Source organism: Alosa pseudoharengus, unplaced genomic scaffold (assembly GCF_046254945.1).
Source record: "Alosa pseudoharengus isolate Yale_2024_CS ecotype anadromous, Long Island Sound unplaced genomic scaffold, YU_APseudo_1.1 YU_APseudo_1.1_scf_18, whole genome shotgun sequence".
Taxonomy (NCBI): domain Eukaryota; kingdom Metazoa; phylum Chordata; class Actinopteri; order Clupeiformes; family Clupeidae; genus Alosa; species Alosa pseudoharengus.
Genome location: NW_027468650.1, coordinates 18,410,675 through 18,428,174, shown reverse-complemented (window position 1 = coordinate 18,428,174; position 17,500 = coordinate 18,410,675). Strand labels below are relative to the sequence as shown.

The window sequence follows — 17,500 nt, the reverse complement described above, 5'->3', positions numbered from 1 at the left end:
ATATAGAACATGATCTCTGCCCTCTTGTCTTTTACTTTATAAATGGGGTCATCCATGTGACCACACATACGTCCATCTATATTTGAGGGATAGAGAAAAATAGAGAAAAAGCCAGAAGCCTGTCTATGTGAAGTTAGTGTGGATGAAGTAGGTGATCCGCGACAAGCCCTCTGCTTTCTGTCTGTCTCTTCCAGACACATCTCAAAGCCAGCTAACCATGCTCTGCCGCCACCGTGACCAATACATACATGGCCTTTTGGAGAAGCTGACCAATAACATAGCTTGTCACTGGATCCATCTGCTAATTAGCCTTTAACAACTATTCCAGTGAGAATGTCAGGAATGGGAGGCGGAGAAGCAGAATGAGGAGACAGAGAGTGACCTTGTCTTGCCATACTTTTTTTTTTTTTCAAACATCCATCGACTCCCATGGAGTCATTAAGCACTCTCACCTGGTTACGCGAGCCCTTAAGGTATGATTCTATATTCAGTGCCAGCGTGAGCATGATGATGAAATATACATGAAGAAAGAGGACACGTGTTTCAGCTGTAGGCCAGACGGCAGCACACACAGAAGCCCAGAGAATGAGAGGCCAGAGGCGCTCCATGGGGCGAGAGGGGTCGGACGGACTGATCTGAAAACTGTGGCGTGGCGAGCAGACTGAATCAATGTCTGCAGCACATTGATGCATACTGACAACAGATCAGCACTAATGAACAATACATCATTTATTGATGCTCATACAGCTCAGAAAGAGCCCAGAGTGAAAAGGACAGAGTGAAGGAGAGGGAGGAAGCATATGGCAAGAGGAGACGCTCAAAGAGATGGAGGAAGACACAATGGAGGGAGATGTGGAGAGGTGCAGATTGGAACGGAGTGGTATGAAAGAGCCAGAAGAAAGACAGGATGAAAAGACAAAAGCGTCAGTCATCATCTGCAACTAAGTGAATGAGTTGAGAGAATGAATCATGCTGAATGGCTGATGTAACAGTCATCTCAATGTGTTAAAAAGCAGCGGATGTTCTTCGCTGCGGAAAAGGTATTTTAAGACTGTGCTGACAAAGCAAAACAAGGGCCCCACACTCCATCCCAATTTTTATTTTTGTAATTTTCTTAGATGGTTTTATGCAAACAGTTGCGCTTGGAACAGGGCCCATCTCAAGACGAATGACAAAAAAAAAAAAAAAAGCTTATCACTTTAAGCTGCGAAACATTCTGGTGCTTGAAATGATTGCAGACAGTTCTGTACATCCTTTCAAGGACTAAAAGGCATATGATGGAATAGCACACACGCTTCCTCTACAAAATAATGTCCAAGCATTTGTGACTTTCACAAGCCAATTTCCCGCATTCTCTGTCTCCCACTATTCCTTCCCTCTGCTTCAGTCCCACCTGACCATGCGCTAGGTGGGCAAGCTGAACGCTGAGAGCTGTTGAACACGGGTGAGGGTAGTGAACGCACACCGCTCTCATTACACTGACAAATGAAAGCAGAAAAGCAGAAACGGAATTAGTCGCGCTCTAGCTTGTAGGCAGCCAGTTAAGCCTGCTGCGCAATTAGATTAACAGGGGAGAAATGTTTCAACACATCTGTGTGCATGTGTGTGAGTGTGTGTGTGTGTGTGTTTGTGTGTGTGTGTGTGTGTGTGTGTGTGTGTGTGTGTGTGTGTGTGTGTGTGTGTGTGTGTGTGTGTGTGTGTGTGCGTGTGCAAGTTCATTTTCGACTTCGAATGTTGTCCCTTTGTCCCCTCTGAGGAAGATGACTTGGTGCTAATCCGTCCTTAACCCTTGTAAAAATTCATTAAATGGAGCTCCATCATGAGTTCAGAATTAGCCTGAGCTGGCCGTATGGAGCCATGTGACGGCGCAGGGGAGGAGACTCACTCTGCCCTGCCACAGACGGCAGCCGGGGGGAGAGCGTCTCGGGTGGCTGATGGAACGCAGGGAAAGGCAAGAAGCACAGGGGTTTAGCAAACTGTTTCCCACTGCTTGTCTTTCTCGTAACACAGCTCATGAGAGTGGGTGGGTGGAGGGTTCGGCGCATGGGGAGGGTTTACAACGCCGGAGAGTGGGGCTTGCCAGTTTAAGATCTGTTTATCTGGCAGCCAATTCAGTGTCTATGTGGAAAAATACAACCTCTCCCCAATCTGTGTGTATGTGGGTGGGAAAGAGGGATGAGAGAGCAAGAGAGAGAGAGAGAGAGAGAGAGAGAGAGAGAGAGAGAGAGAGAGAGAGAGAGAGAGAGAGAGAGAGAGAGAGAGAGAGAGAGAGAGAGAGAGACTGATTTCCCAACTGGCGAGCAAAATATGCTTGCTGTCCTTTTGGCTCACAAGACAAAGGGTAAAAAAAGCTAAACTAAAAACAACAAAGCTCACCACTATGTAGAGAAGGAAGTCTTGTTTTATGAATCTAATGCAAATACCATCTGGTTAAAGCTGTGCCATTATGTGTCCCTTCAGGCTACAGGCAAAATAAGGCTAGGATGAGGTTAGTCCTAAGTCCCTGTGAAAGTAAACACACCTTAAGGTATTTCCAGGGCACCAAAGAACACACCCCCAGTCACTCTCTCTTCCTTTGTCATCCATCATTCACACATTGCCTTTTCCTGCCATTCTTTTTTTGGCAGTAACTGTTCGACACCTGGCCAATGCATGGTTTCTTATAAATTCCATTAACAGAAGGTGTAATTAATTCGCTTTTCATGAAAATTGTATTACGCGATGCTGTGAGACCTATGAGCTCCCCTGGGACCTTTCTAATTCATCACCAAATTTACCTGGCAGGATTACGGTGCTATTTTTAGCCCTCATGGCTGCATGGTAGCATTAAATTATGCACCTTTTTTTCCCAAGCTCCAATCATCTACTTCATCTGACAGTGAGAAACGACCTAAGCCAACTAATGGGTGCACAGGTACGTAATGTGTGTGAGAGAGAGTGTGTGTGTGTGTGTGTGTGTGTGTGTGTGTGTGTGTGTGTGTGTGTGTGTGTGTGTGTGTGTGTGTGGATTTGTGTAGTGTGCGTTTTAGTGTTAAAAAAGAGCATCTGCAAGTCTAATTTCCTTATAGATGATCTGATATTCCTGTAACTGTACCAGGGCCAAGATCAACTGAACGTAGTCTGCTGTAATTGTAAACTAGGAATCCATCTACATAGTTTTTGTTCTTTCCAATCCACTGTGAGGCTCAGTGGCATGTTGAATGCATTAGGGAACAGCATTGGCCTTCTCATCTTACATCATCAAATCTTGGACTGATATGTTGCTATTTATTTTACCCAGCCTTGACACAATATGTTACTAAAGGAGATATAAAGACTTGGAAGAAATTTGAGGATAAATGGTCTAAATCCTCATATCTCTCAAGACATGAATATAATTGGGCTGAAACCATTTACAGTCTATGCAAACAAGGAGATTTCAGGGGAAAAGGCCTTAATGGACTTTCATATGGCACAAAACAGTCCTTGACTGATTCAGAACTGTTCCTGTGTATGCTTGAGGCCCCATCCCCAAAACAGGCCCCAGGCTTCATTAGACCACTGCCTGATGTTCATTAGAGTCCCATGCTTGTAATTACTCATCTGTTGGCATGGTGACAGAGCCTGCTAGCTTGACTGAAAACAGGCTAGATGATCAGTCGGCTTTCATAGAAAATGGTCAAACAAACTGCACAGGGGGAGGGATGAGATGAGGCAAAACAATGACGAGTTTAAACCATAGATCCTTACATCCTCTAGATTATGGCTAGATGAAAGCATGTTTGTTTTGACAGGTGAAACAAAATGAAACACTGATGGAGGTTGTTTCAGCAGCTGACTATCCCTCGCCTGCTCCTTCTACTTTCATGAAATTAACATATGTTTGACAGCTCCATTTGTTTTTCTTTTGCCATCAGAGGGAAGTCTGCAATTAGTTCGAGTGACTACAGTGGAATTCAACCTGTTTTGCTTTCTAAACTATTTTGTAATGGAGATTCACTTTGCTGGCCAGTTAGAGGGGAAACAGCTCTGTCAATATTTCTCCTTGTCCAGAGGTGCAGGACCTCGGCCCAGGAGCTTTCCCCCTGCACACCGCTCATCAATCAAGACAGCGCAGCTTCCTGTTGAACTGGCTGGCACTGCTGCTTGCTCACATCTGACTACCCCACCGACTGGCGTTGTTATCCTGAAAAAAAAAACACCACTTATTGTGTGGTATCTCTCAGAGGGTGGGGTGTTGTTCCAGCTAGGCTGATTAATGTAAACATCCTTTCTCTTAGTGCTCAGGAAGAAAGGCCCTCACGTCTCTTTGATTTCTCTCATGATCAAAACCGTTTAAGTAACCAGCGGGAGAGGCAGGAGCAGCAACAGACAAATGTGTTTTGGTGTATTCACCACACCGTCAGATTTATGGTAATGGTAGAGCTTTTATAAATAAATTATGGGCATGTAAAGAGAAATTATTGCAACGTAGAGAACAACATGAAAAATAAGTGGGAACAGACATAATTCAAACACTCAATGCCCTACCATTATGCAATACAGGTAGAAATGCTTTTAACATTGACAGCCCCCCTTCAAAAGATAATGCATAATGCATGAAATGCCTGTGATCAATGACTACTGTCTGAATGAGTCAGTCATTTCTTTAGAGATCCGGCCATGAGTTTAAAGCATCATTTTGAAACCTTTGACCTGAAGACTCGGCAGTGATGTTGGAACAAACCACGTTATCACAACCCTTTCATGACAGAGCCATTTCTCTTCATACCAGACGATCATAGGGGTACATTGTTCTTTTAATCTACGGTATACATCTGCTTTGGGTGTTTTGAGACATGTTTAAAACCCCTGCTTGTCCTTTGGACTATCCTAAATGTGTTGCACAGCTGCAGGTATTTCCTCGTACAATGTCACGCATCAACCAATGTTTCCTATTGAAAACAGACTTGTCCTATAACTATGACTTTTTCAGGTAGGTCACTTCCTACATCCTGAATATTTGATAGCAGATTCAAAAAGATAAGCTCTAAATTACCACAAGGGTATGGTGTGTATCACTGTTCTTGCTTCTGTTCCTGAATGGCATGGCAAATAAAGAGAAATGAAATGTGGTAGTTCAGTCTGTATCCTCCGCTGCTTTACTGCAGGTCTTTCTGCAACATCTATGCCAGTAGGTGTCTGCCCTGGTCAAACAGAATTTAGAGTTGACGAAATCATGTGGATCACCCAGACCTGTTCACCGATGTCCTCCAGACCCCAATACTAATCACAATGAGAGCTCTGGCCTGACCCTGGATCTGCTCAGAATGCCAAATATGGAATCAGAAGCACTGCAGGGAATGAAATGCTTGTCTACTCACGGCACTGAGCTCCAAGAGGTAATCGTGTCTGGTGAATTAGTCAAATAAATAATGAATGGATGATATGTGTGTGAGGAGATGTGGGGGGAGGGGGTCAGTGCGTGGGTCTTGATTTGTGAGTGTGAAGTGGACGGTGTCATTAGCAAGGTGCCGCATACAAGACAGAGGGAGTATTGTTGTCACCAGAACCCTTAGACGAGCTTAATGAGAGTGAAATGAGGAATCTCACTCCGTTAATAGCACTTTCTATAATTAAACTCTTTCATAAGTGCAATACACACAAGTTGAGGACTATTCTTTTAAATTATGAATTATAACATTCCGTGGTTAGAGTCGGTCTTTTTGTTTCCTTGGAAACAGATGTGCAGAGCTCAACTTGCAACTGCTGATTGGCTGAGGCCTGGTAAGTATCAAAGATCTAATGTGTTTTTTGAAAACTCTATTCAGGATTTTACTGCCAAAAACATAATTTTATCCTTAATCAATAGTATTCAGAGAATTTGTAATGGTTTGCAAATTGTTCTCCTTGGCTCTGTACAGTTATAGACACTGCATCTTAAGTATTTTTTGTAAAAACCATGGACTCGTCAACTAAGGCTGAGTATCTAAGAAGTCCACTCAATTATGGATAAAATATGAGCTGGCAAACTGCGCAACCAAGTGGAACAATTGGTTTTAAAAGGAGTGATTTTTCTACATTTTCCCGCATGCAATCAACAAACCATACAAATATAGATCAAACAAATTCCCCTCGCAGTCTTGTGACCTCTTTTCCAGAGGCAGCAAAGGATTGCCAAATCATAGAACTGCATTATACTGACAGACAGGGGAAAAGCATGAGGAGAGGGTAGAATGACAAAGCAGACGAGGAAGGAGAGAAAGAATGAGAGAAGACAGACAGAGGCAGGGAAAGGGGAGAGGAAGAACAATTGTCCTCTTGTTTCACCACACACAGACACCCTGAGGCAACGGGCTCTCCACAGCTGTGGAATTTCCCTTTGGAGCTGGGCACAGACAGTCTGAGGTTTGGGAAGAGGCAGCGAGTCAGCAGAGGGCCAGCCGGGGACCTCCACCCTGAGATTACCTCCCTGCAGTCCCACAGGAAGTGGTGCTGAGGGACAACAGTGGCCGGCTCATGTCATGTGCGGTCAGGGGTATTACGGCCCCCTTCTGCTGATTCAATTATTGTGGAAGTGGAGTTAAGGCCTACAGGACAATATTTTGATAGCAGTGAGCCGAGGTGGCTTCACGGACCTCCCCTAGCAAATATTTGGCTTTGGGTCAATGCTATTATTAGCCCCCTGAGGAGCATGTTTGGCCCAATCTTTTCAGAGACAGACGGAGATGGCGAAAGACAATAAAGTTATGGCAGCATGGTGGGAGACTTGGCTAGAAGATGCCCCGAGGGTTAATACTCGAAAACAACCCAGACCCCGCCCCCAAAATAAAAGGTGGAGAAAATCAGCATGAGTCATGTGTGCTGTTGTCATGTCAACAAAACAATCGGTTCCACATTGCTTGGAGTTTCTAAAAGATCATGCATGTCTCCCAGCATATTGTGGTATGTTTAATTTATATTTTTATTGATTGTGTTATGTGTGTGAGTGTGTAATATAGTAGCCCCTTTATGTTACATGTGAAGAAAATCCCCAAAAGATAAAATAGCACAAGACGTCTGTGATGTCAGGTGATTATACGAGCCAATCAGACACAGAGCAGAAGAGCACATGCTGTCTCCAAGACAACTAAAGACTAAAGAACTTTGTGTTGGTTGGCATGCTGGGCTCGGGGATCTTTGCGGAAGCCAGAATGAATCATCATATTTGTGGAGTGTATTTGTGGATTGACGGAGCAAACCACCAGTTGTCTGTGAAAACACTTCACTGCTGCCATTAAATGCACTCATATTCAAACAGAATATTAAAGTCTCAAAGCCTGATGTAGCAATTTCTTTTCCAAACAACTGCAGATGAGGCTTGTGGAAACTGTTTCAGGAAGGAGCTGATTTGTGTCTTATAGCTCAAAAAGGATCTTCTGTCTGACAAGAATGGAAGAAAGTATTCACTTTTAAAAAGGGTTCAGTGACTAGGAACAGCAGTGTACCTGAATCCACTCCTTGGTGGAATCCTCGGCTGGTGTCCAGGCGTTCTCTTCATTGTTGAGTCTGGAACGTTCTGGTGACCAGCTGGAACTGTAGAAGGAGGTGGCCACAATGTGCTCTGGGGGGATTTCACCTGACTCCAGGCCCAGAGGCTCAGAACAGTCAAAGTCTGCAGAGAGAAGGGGCGCTTGTATGAATAAGTAGTGATATATTTCCACATTTAAAAATTCATGTTAGCAAAACTGTTGTCTGCCGATAACACTTGATTGACTTTAGTTTAGTGCAGATATGACAAAATGTGAAGGTGGCCAAGGAGGTGTAGAAATGACATGGTGATGGTGATGGTGTGTGTGTTAGTGTGTGTGCGTGCATGCAGAGGGAATCTGTTCACAGAGCTAAGCGTCAGATCCCAGGACAAGGGAACAAGTCATGCCCAGAGTGCCACCCCCCCCCCAGGGACTCAGCCACCACTCACACACGCCACTTCAGCAGTGGTGGCCCAAATAAAGAGCATATCAGCTCTGCTTCAGCGATTTACCCTCCATTCTCTCCCTCGCTCCTGGTCTCTCTCTCTCTCTCTCTCTCTTTCTCTCTCTCTCTCTCTCTCTCTCTCTCTCTCTCTCTCTCTATCCCACTTGCTCGCTAACTCCTTCCAGAAAAAGGCATGTAATGGAGGTCTACAGCTGAAAGTGTACTACATTAAGACATAAAGCCGTATTCATAAAACATTCAGCTTAGGCTCTTACCAAAGAACCGGAGACAGAGAAAATAGAACCGTTATGCATTACAATACATTAAAGAAGTTCGCCCCCTTAAAAACTTTCCTGTAGGCACTTTTTTGTTCTGGGTGAGTGTGTTTTGCACATGCTGCACATTTCCTCACACTAGCCTAGGGTGGAAAACTCCCAGTTATTCTCTGGTTTGCAGAAAGAGAGAGAGAGAGAGAGACATACATCAGACTGAACGCCATGCCACCCAGGTTCAGCTGTGTGCTGAGTGTTTTTGTTGACATGGGACAGTCGTCCCTCTGGCTCCTCAGCCTGGGTGGCTGTAGTATCGGGGGTCGGACAAAGTTCAGCCCCTGACCCCTGGGGGCTGTTGTCCAGACACAGGGGCACAAAGGAAATTAGTGCTTGTATGTGTATATGTAGGGGGTGCAACTAGGCAACTAGCTAACGAGTCAGCAGAATGACCAGATAACTACAAATACACCTCTACAAACACATCAGTTAAACAGTCTGACACACTCAATGGCATTCCTTAACCCTCTAACCGCCACAGGCGACTATAGTCGACAAGATGCGGTACTGAATAAAACGGCCGATTTAGTCAAATAGGGTGTCATATTTCGTTCGACTTCCACTCCACTAGATGGCAGACATGTCATACGTCATCCCCGAGTCCGAAAAAGGTCACGCTTTGAACAAAACTTTTGAGCTACAGAGCATTGAATCAGTGCGTGAAATACCGGAGCTAGTGTGCGTGTGAGCCACTTTGTCAGAGCGATATTGTCAACGTCAGCGAGTATTTGCATTAGATTATCGTCTAATGGCATCAAAAAAGTTTACCTGAAATGAAGTGTTGGGTCTTCTATTCGCGGACCCTGATTCTGAAGGTGAATATCTGCCTTCAGAAAATGACGGTGAATTGTTTAGTGAGGCTTCAGATGCGTCCGTGCCTTGCAATGATGCAGCTGGACAAAGTGAGAGTTTACTCCATAGTTTAGCTTACACCAAGCACAAACGTTGAATCGTTTGCCCAATGTCACTGGTGGGAATAATGTTTCACGGGTTAGGAGTGTTCATCGGGAAGTTAGCTGGGTGTTAGTGGTGTGGCGAACGAGGCTGGAGGTAGCATAGTGGAGGTAGCATAATGTCCATAGCGCTAGCTTCTGTCTTCTGAACGTGTGCCTCTCCACACTCGCGGCGACAGTAACGTGGTGGAGCCTTTGTCTAATAATGCCACTGGGTATGTTAGACGAGGTCGAAGTGCTCATAGGACAGTTAGGGGGGAACGTAGTGGCAGTGTGGGGAGTCGCAATGAGAATGACAGTAGGCCTAGTCCGAGCTGCGCAAATTCTCTCCACTCGGCGCGCGCGAGGCAGATCTTGCCATGCTGCTCGCATGGTGGAGGTGGTGACACGCTCTCTCCCTCTCCCTCTCCCACACACACACACACACACACACACATTAGGTCATGCATAATCTATCACAAGATGATGGGAATGCCGGCCCTATAGGGATAGGGAGTCATTATCTCTACAGCAAAAGGCCTGCTACATATAAAAAAAAATGTCAGCCATTTATTAGTAATGATTTACACTGTTGATTTGCTATCTACTTCCCTGATCATTTAGGACATACAGTACACTATGTGTTCCTTTTTGTGTGTTCATGTCCTTGTGATGTGTGTGTCTTTGTCAGCTAAGAAAAAAAAAAAACATAAACAAAAAAAAATAAAAAAAAATACTAACATTGTCTCTTGTCTTGTCTCATCATATCACTCCTGATCTGTGCCTTGCCGTGGCAAATGAGCTTTTGAACTAAACAGATCTTGTCTAATTGTGTTTGTGTGTCATCTGAATAATATATATGTGCCCCATACATGGAATCAGAGTGCCTACTGTATGTAGTAAATGGAAAATCTCTACAGCAAAAGGCCAGTCTACCGCTACATGCATTTGGTTTGTTTCTGCCATTTATTAGTAATGATTTACACAGTTTGTTCACTACTTACTATTTACCTGAGCATTCAGTATTGTGCAATATAGCATACAGAAGGTGAGGGACATTTTGGGGGGAAAGAAGTGGTGCATTTTATCATTCAAACATGCGACTTTTCATGAAAATTCTATAATCCAAGATGGCCGCCACCATATGACGTCATAATATGCAAATTAGATATAAACATTTAATCTCTACATAAACTTTGGGTCATCCTTAATATTTCTCTAATTTACAGAAAGTCTCTATCTCTTATCACTTTTAAGATATAGCCTTTTGAAATGAAGATGCCAAAATTGATCGTTTCAGAAAAAAACCTCTGGCGCCTAAAGGGTTAAGACAAGGACACATCAGCAAACAGGTAAAGATTGTGAGAGCTCACACGTTCTCACAGACACATGCAAACACACACAGTCTCAATGACTGATGCAGTGGCCCACTGTCTGCAGGTCTAACTGGCGGAGAACAGATGGAGAGCCCATCTGTGTTAGCTGTGAAACATCAGTTACAGTTGCCGTGGGTTACAGATCATGCACCGAGCACTGCATATCAATCCATGCATCTAAAACAGAGCACTGCTCTAAAGCTAAGACATTCAGCGAAAAGCACAGTAGTATATCAACTCTGATTGAGACATTCTATTCAGACTCTCCATCCAAACCACAATGACCACAAACGCTGAGTGGGGCACACAGAGTTGCTCTGTTTCCCTGCCGACAGCTAGCATACTCTCAGGGTGTCGCCCACCTGCTAGCAGAGCACATAGCAACAGCACATCCCACCAGTGCTCTAAGAGCCATGCTGGAAACCAGCTCCGGTCAAACGGGCTGCTCAGGTCAAACCTCATGTGGGCATTTATGGATATGCATTTGAGTTCATCTTGAGGCCAGTCTGAGGCCCTTCAGGTAGGGGGGCTTGCAAACACTGAGCCTTCTAGCCTGAGAGCATAGCTTTTAGAACTATCATGTTGTTCCGTGACCGCTCTCAAGTGGGCATGACTTACATAAAAGCAATCAATCAATCATCAATTGGCTAAGCTGTTCAAATATACCTAAGATAGCCCAAAATGCTATATTTTGCACAGAGATGTTAGCATGAGATAGCATTAATCTAAGAAGACTGGCGCCACTTCATTGATGCCAGACCAGTAGTGGGCTGGTAAAAAGCCATGTTAAAAACGTCTGTGTGTGTTTGTGTGGGTTGAGGGGTTTTTAAAAGCAATGTTACAGAATGCAGATTTATGGATGTGATTAATAATTAATATTACATGTCTACCGTGCTGGGCTCCAGCTGTGATAACACGCTGAAACCATTCAATATGGCTGCCAAAAAGCACATACAGTACAGTAGGCCTATAAAAAAATAATAATTTTTAGGTAATAATGCAGATTACAGGAAAGATGCATTTCTCATCAATCTCCTTATTCTAGTCGCTCCCCACATTACAGTAATCAAGAAATAAAATATATTGCTCTGTTATGTAAGCTATCTAAACCCTCCTTCAAACTGATGCCCTAGTTTGTTAATGACAACCACCCCTAAAATACATGAAATAAATTATACTGTCTCTAATCCATCTTGGGTGGTCTTCCCACACAGGCGAGATCAGATCTGTTGTTGACGCAGTGCTAAGTCAGTGCATTGGCAGCACTGCAGTCTCTCCACTCCGCCTGCCTGACTGCCTGCCTGCCTGCCTGCAGAGCAGAACCGAGCAGAACTTGAGGAGTGTGCCAGAGGAACGCTGTCACCAGCGAGCCAACAGCGCATACAGATTACTGGTGAGCACTCTCTACCCTGCAGCTGAGGTCATTAGTGTTTCAAGAAATATACAAAAATCAAGAGCTGGATATAGAGAAAAGTGCAAGGGTATGTGTGTTGTTGTTGTGTGTGTGTGTGTGTGTGTGTGTGTGTGTGTGTGTGTGTGTGTGTGTGTGTGTGTGTGTGTGTGTTTATTGGGGATTGGTGGTGGGTGTGAAAGACAGAGAGAGAAAGGGATAGAGAAAGCGAGTAAAAGAAAGAGACATGGAGTATACAGAGTGAGCCAGAGAGAGAAAAAAACAAGACCTACAGACAGAGAAAAAGCAGAGTTGGGGGGGGGGGGTGGGGGGGTAGGAGAGAGAGGCTGGGGATGCCAGCGGAGCAGGGGAGGGAGGGAGGGAGGAGTCAGGAGGGTTGAAGGGTCGTCTGTGAACAGATTTACAGTCTCAGCGAGACACTAGTGTCTGGTGGAGCTCGCTCTACTTGCAAATGAAATGTTTAGCCGGAGCATTTTCAAATTGGGGTGAAGAGGTTGCGCCCTAGGGGCAGTGGTGTTTGAAAAAAAAGCAACAAGGAACTGTCAAGCAAGAACGTGTGGGAGAGTGAGCATGTGTCTGATGCTACGTTCCTGAGCACCGGTGTATAAACCAAGGCTCATAAAGCAAGGCTCTATGATGCGTGACTCCTCTCCCGCATCTACTTAATGAAAATGTGTGGGCGTGGGTGTCAGACAGAGATAGATGGAGAGAATGGGGGGGTAGAGAGAGAAAGAGAGAATGTGGGGGGGGCAGATAGAGAGAGAGAGGCTGGGGACGCCTGTGTGTGTGTGTGTGTGTGTGTGTGTGTGTGTGTGTGTGTGTGTGTGTGTGTGTGCACGCATGTGTGTGTTGTAAATAACAAGGACATGTTGATTTAATAACTCCTTCTGTCTCTCACGTTATTACAGAGAGTGCCTCTGCACAGTGCACAGCACCAATTCACCGGTTCAACCTTTCTCCCCACTTGTTTTAACTCCAGGAAACAACAAATTACTGCTAGGAGTGAGTATGTCAGTATGCATGACGCATCACATTCAGGATCAACTTCAGATAAGTGTGGAGGTGAAGAACTTTCAAGGCCTTCCTTTTAGATTTCATATTCTGTACTTCACAGTGCTTATTTGAATTTCCTCTTGGGGATCAATAAAGTATCTATCTATCTTATTTGAATCAAAACCTGCAGCTGAGTGGTGAGATGCTGCATACCTTGTGGAATCTTTTACACTATGGATTTATACCTCACAGATGAGATGGAGTTGAGGGTTTCTTAACCATGTGATACTTCAGAGGGAGTGTGCATTGCGTCTGTTCATACTCACCCTCAGGCACAGTGCGCTCCAGGACAGTAAAGTTGGCGGAGAAACCCTCCTTGGCAATGGCGCTGTCAGTGTTGATTGTCAGGGCAAGGATGCCCGTGTAGGAGATGATGCGCCCTGGAGTGGTCTGCCCACAGAACCGGCCGATATATGGACCCACTGTGAGGGAAAGACAAACGCACACAGAGAAATAGATTGCATCGTCACAAAAATGTTGGAGAAACACGGGTGAAATGAAGACATTAAATCACAGGGAGGGACAACAATGGTGTACTGAGAGGAAGAGAAAGAGTCATAAAGGGTGCTGAGAGGGATTCAACTCCAGAGTCCAGACTATAAAGAATGCCAAGAAATGTTGTCTGTTTGCTGTGTTTTACGCAATCACGGTGCAAACAGACACACAGTCCAGAGGCCAGATCTCCACAGGGTGTCCACTGGATCCCGGTTGACCTCATCACGACCCCAGAGAACCCCTAAATGCCCAAAGCATTCCAATTCCACACCCACTCGTCATCGGCTCCAACCAAAGGAAAGGGAAGACAAGAGAGCCAGAGCAAGAAGAAAGGGAGCCCTCTGCCCAGCACAGGCCCAGCCTGGCGTTTCCGTCTGCTTGTCAGTCATAAATTCCTGGGCCTCTTTTAATGGCGGTGCTGGTTTTTGGTCTTGAGGTTGTCTCGGTCACACATGACAGGCTCCCCCAAAAAAAACCACTCAAAAAGCAAAGAAAAGGGGGAAAGAGAGAGCAAACAAATGGACGTGGGAGGGAAGAGAGGGAAGCAGGAGGAAAATGAAGGGCAGTAAAAGTGAGCCTCTGACACGTTCCAGTGAGCACACTGAATACATGCATGCTTCATTTGTGTTAGGGAAAGAAAAGGTGATTCAGAGGCAGGCAGGGAAGGAGAGAGGGAGAGAGAGAGAGAGAGAGAGAGGGAGAGAGATAAAAGAGGAGGGAAGGGAACAAGGAGAGGTGAGAAGAGAAAATAATAAAGTTTTAATGAGATGGTGACATTGGTGTTCCTCTCTCTTTCTCTCCCTCCCCTCTCTCTCTCTCTCTCTCCCTCTCTCTCTCTCTCTCTCTCTGTCTCTCTCTCTCTTTTCTTTCCCCTGTGCTTATCAGTGATTAGCAGCTCTGTGATCTGTGAGGCGAGACGGTCGGCCCTCAACCAGTCAGAGCACGACAGGGAGATGAAAGAGACCTGTCAGCTGTGCGGATGGACCGGGGGTGGGGGGGTGTGGTGGGTGCATATGGGTAAGCTAGAACAAGGCTCTAAAGAGGCCGTAACCATTTCCAGAGGATAACTGATGCACCAGGTGCACTTATGTGCTTATGGATATTTATATGATCATTACTTAAGACAAATCTAAGAAAACACATTATGTTATTATATTTGTGTTAGGCTATGTTTGTACATATGTGTGTGTGTGTGTGTGTGTGTGTGTGTGTGTGTGTGTGTGTGTGTGTGTGTGTGACTGCATGTGTGAGACATGTCCAAAATTGTGTGCATGACTCAACAGCGCAATGAAATATTAAAGAGCTGCTCGGTGTGAACTCTCTGTGCTGCCTGTGTGCTCTGCTGGAGAGAGGGAGGGAGGGGAGGGAGGGAGGGGAGGGGGAGTGCACGCGGCGGGGGTTTGGGAAGGAGGGGCTACATCCCCTGGTGCTCCGTCGAGGCCTCCGTCTAGCGCCTATAGTCTTCTGCACTAATGCACTATTGATCCATGTGGCCCTGCAGGTAAGATGCAAGTCTCTGAGGGAGATGGAAGCCCTTTCTCAAGCCACCATTTCCCGCATCCCACCCCCCGTGTCCTTCCTCTGGTTAAGGGGTTCTAGAAATGGCCATTGAGCATGTCAAGGCCTTCTCCAGAAAGAAAAAACACGTCCCAAAGTACTGTGCTAAGCCCACCCCACCTTTGACCCAGGGGATCAGAAGGACAGTGGCCTCCTTCCCCTTTCCTTCTTCCTCGACTGTTATCAACCACAGCATATCTCTGAACAACAACCCAAGGACAAAAAAACAACTTTAACCACCTTTCCGAAGGAAACTTCAATAAAAAAAAGACCCTGCAGTTACAGTTCAAGTTCATAAAGTTCTGTTTGAAGACTGAACAAAACCACCACAACAGCCTACTGGCAGTACGTGTCATCTCTTCCTGCTATCTTCTCACCTCATCTCAAAAATAGAGGGTGATAATAAAGATATGTCACTGATGCCTCCGAGGACCATTCTGTGACTACCCGTTTTAATAATCACAGCATGCTGTAGAAACACTCTCTGATTTCCTATCGCATGAAAGGCTCCCCCTTCCAGAGACATAACAACACTTAGTCCAGACGCTCCCCATTCTGTCTGTGAAATCATTTCAGACGAGTGCTCTTAGGGAGGGAAATGGCAACAGTCTGCATGCCAGCGTGGGCACCCACCCATCCTAATGAATGAAGACAAATAACTCTAGTCAGACCTGAGACAAGGCAACGCTCTCACGTCCCGCATGCCCTGGGCACTGCTGGCACTGGCCTGGGCCCCTTGTTGACATGACGTTGACAGGCCCCACTAATCATGTTCTGCTGACCCTGCTGATGTTTGTGTCAGTGTGTGTGTGTGTGTGTGTGTGTGTGTGTGTATGTGTGTGTGTGTGAGTGTATGTGTGTGTGTGTGTGTGTCCTGGAGGCCCCCGACCTTAACCCCATCCTGATAAGACTTTACTTATCTTCACTTTTTCTTTTTTACCACCAGTTGTTTGTGTTTGTTGCGTAAGGGAACGCTCGTCAAGGAGAGCCATTTCCTCGCCCCCCCCCCCCCCCAGAGATCAATCACAGCACATTGTTATGGCGCGATAGAATCTGCCCTCTGGGGAAGGAGGGGGGCAGAGCAGACGGGAGAGGGGGAGCAGGCAGAGCCAAGGGCAGGACCTCGCTCCTTCTCCTCCTGCCTCCCACCCCTCTCCTCCGCCTCCGCCAGCGAGAAGAGCAGCTGACACAGAGGTCCTGCTCCGGGCAGTCTGGCCTAAATATGAGCATTGTGTTCGTCAGGGCCTGGCCCTGGAGGCTCGTAAGCCGGCTACAGACTGAAGTGGTGCATTGTGGGGTTGAAGTGATTCTGGGTCATCTGACTGTATGTCCAGTGCTCATGGCTATGTTCAAGCACGTGACTTGTGCTAAAAATGTAAATAAATGTGACTGCACGTTTTCTTGCTGTTGGTTGTTGTTGTAATTGTTGTTTTGCGGTACTCATAAATGTCTACTGCAATCATTACAGGAAACACATGTGTATACAAGTGTGTGTGGGTGGCATGTTTTTTCCTTTGTGTGTGTGTGAGTAAGCGTGTGTGTGTGTGTGTGTGTGTGTGTGTGTGTGTGTGATGGAGAGTTTTAATAGTCACTGACCCCCAGGAAAGCCGTCCCAGATCTCCAGGCGGTCATAGCGGCAGTGGACGCCGGCGGGAGGGTTGGGATCAGGCTCCAGCTCGAAGCTCTCAAACTCCAGCACAATCTCCGACATCTTCGGGGCGAAGATCATGAAGGTGCAGTCCAACTGGTTGGGATACTTCTCTGGGTAACCTGGTGACTTGATAACTCCACTGTTAGAGGTGAAGTTTCGAGAACATTCTGGGCCTGGGAGAAAGAAGATTAAAAAAACTTTAGTTTGTTTGTATCAAATTGTAGTATTGATATCTCTATCACTTATTCAGTATTATCTTCACTTACAACATGCCCTTGTCTTTTCCCATTACCTCTTACTATTTTACTCTGTATGTACAGGCAGCCCCACAAAAATATGTGCCCCACATATTGCATGTCTGTGTAACATATTACATATATTGCACACACACACACACACACACACACACACACACACACACACACACACACACACACACACTCACACACACTCACCACAACCCTGTTCCGGCAAGTGAAAACATTTACTCAGACATCTCCCTTGAGAGTGGTCTGTGCACTGATGAGGGATGTTAGTGTAGGCGCACACATACATCATCACAGTACTCAGGCTTCATGACCAGGGCCTTGCAGCTACCCAGCTTCCCCACACGAAGGAGCACAGAGAGTAGGAAGTACAGTACGAGACAGAGTGGGAGAGGACATGTGTCCATTCACATTCACACTTATAAGACTGTGTCAGTGCAACTGGAGTATACATACATGTGGGGAACCAGAGTGACACAGAGAGAAAGAGAGAGGGCCGAGCTGTGCACTTAGTCA

General features: G+C 45.7%; 1 protein-coding gene across 5 annotated transcripts in view; it reads right to left on the bottom strand.

The window, feature by feature from the left end:
• Positions 1-17,500, bottom strand: part of nrp1a (neuropilin 1a) — a 64,844-nt gene that overhangs the window by 18,405 nt on the left and 28,939 nt on the right. For all 5 annotated transcript variants that reach the window (XM_076290390.1, XM_076290389.1, XM_076290391.1 and 2 more), the window contains 3 exons: positions 16,664-16,891; positions 13,282-13,437; positions 7,446-7,612 (listed from right to left, as the gene is read on the bottom strand). In XM_076290390.1, the coding sequence (XP_076146505.1) occupies positions 7,446-7,612; positions 13,282-13,437; positions 16,664-16,891 (551 nt within the window). The remainder of the gene's footprint in view (positions 1-7,445; positions 7,613-13,281; positions 13,438-16,663; positions 16,892-17,500) is intronic.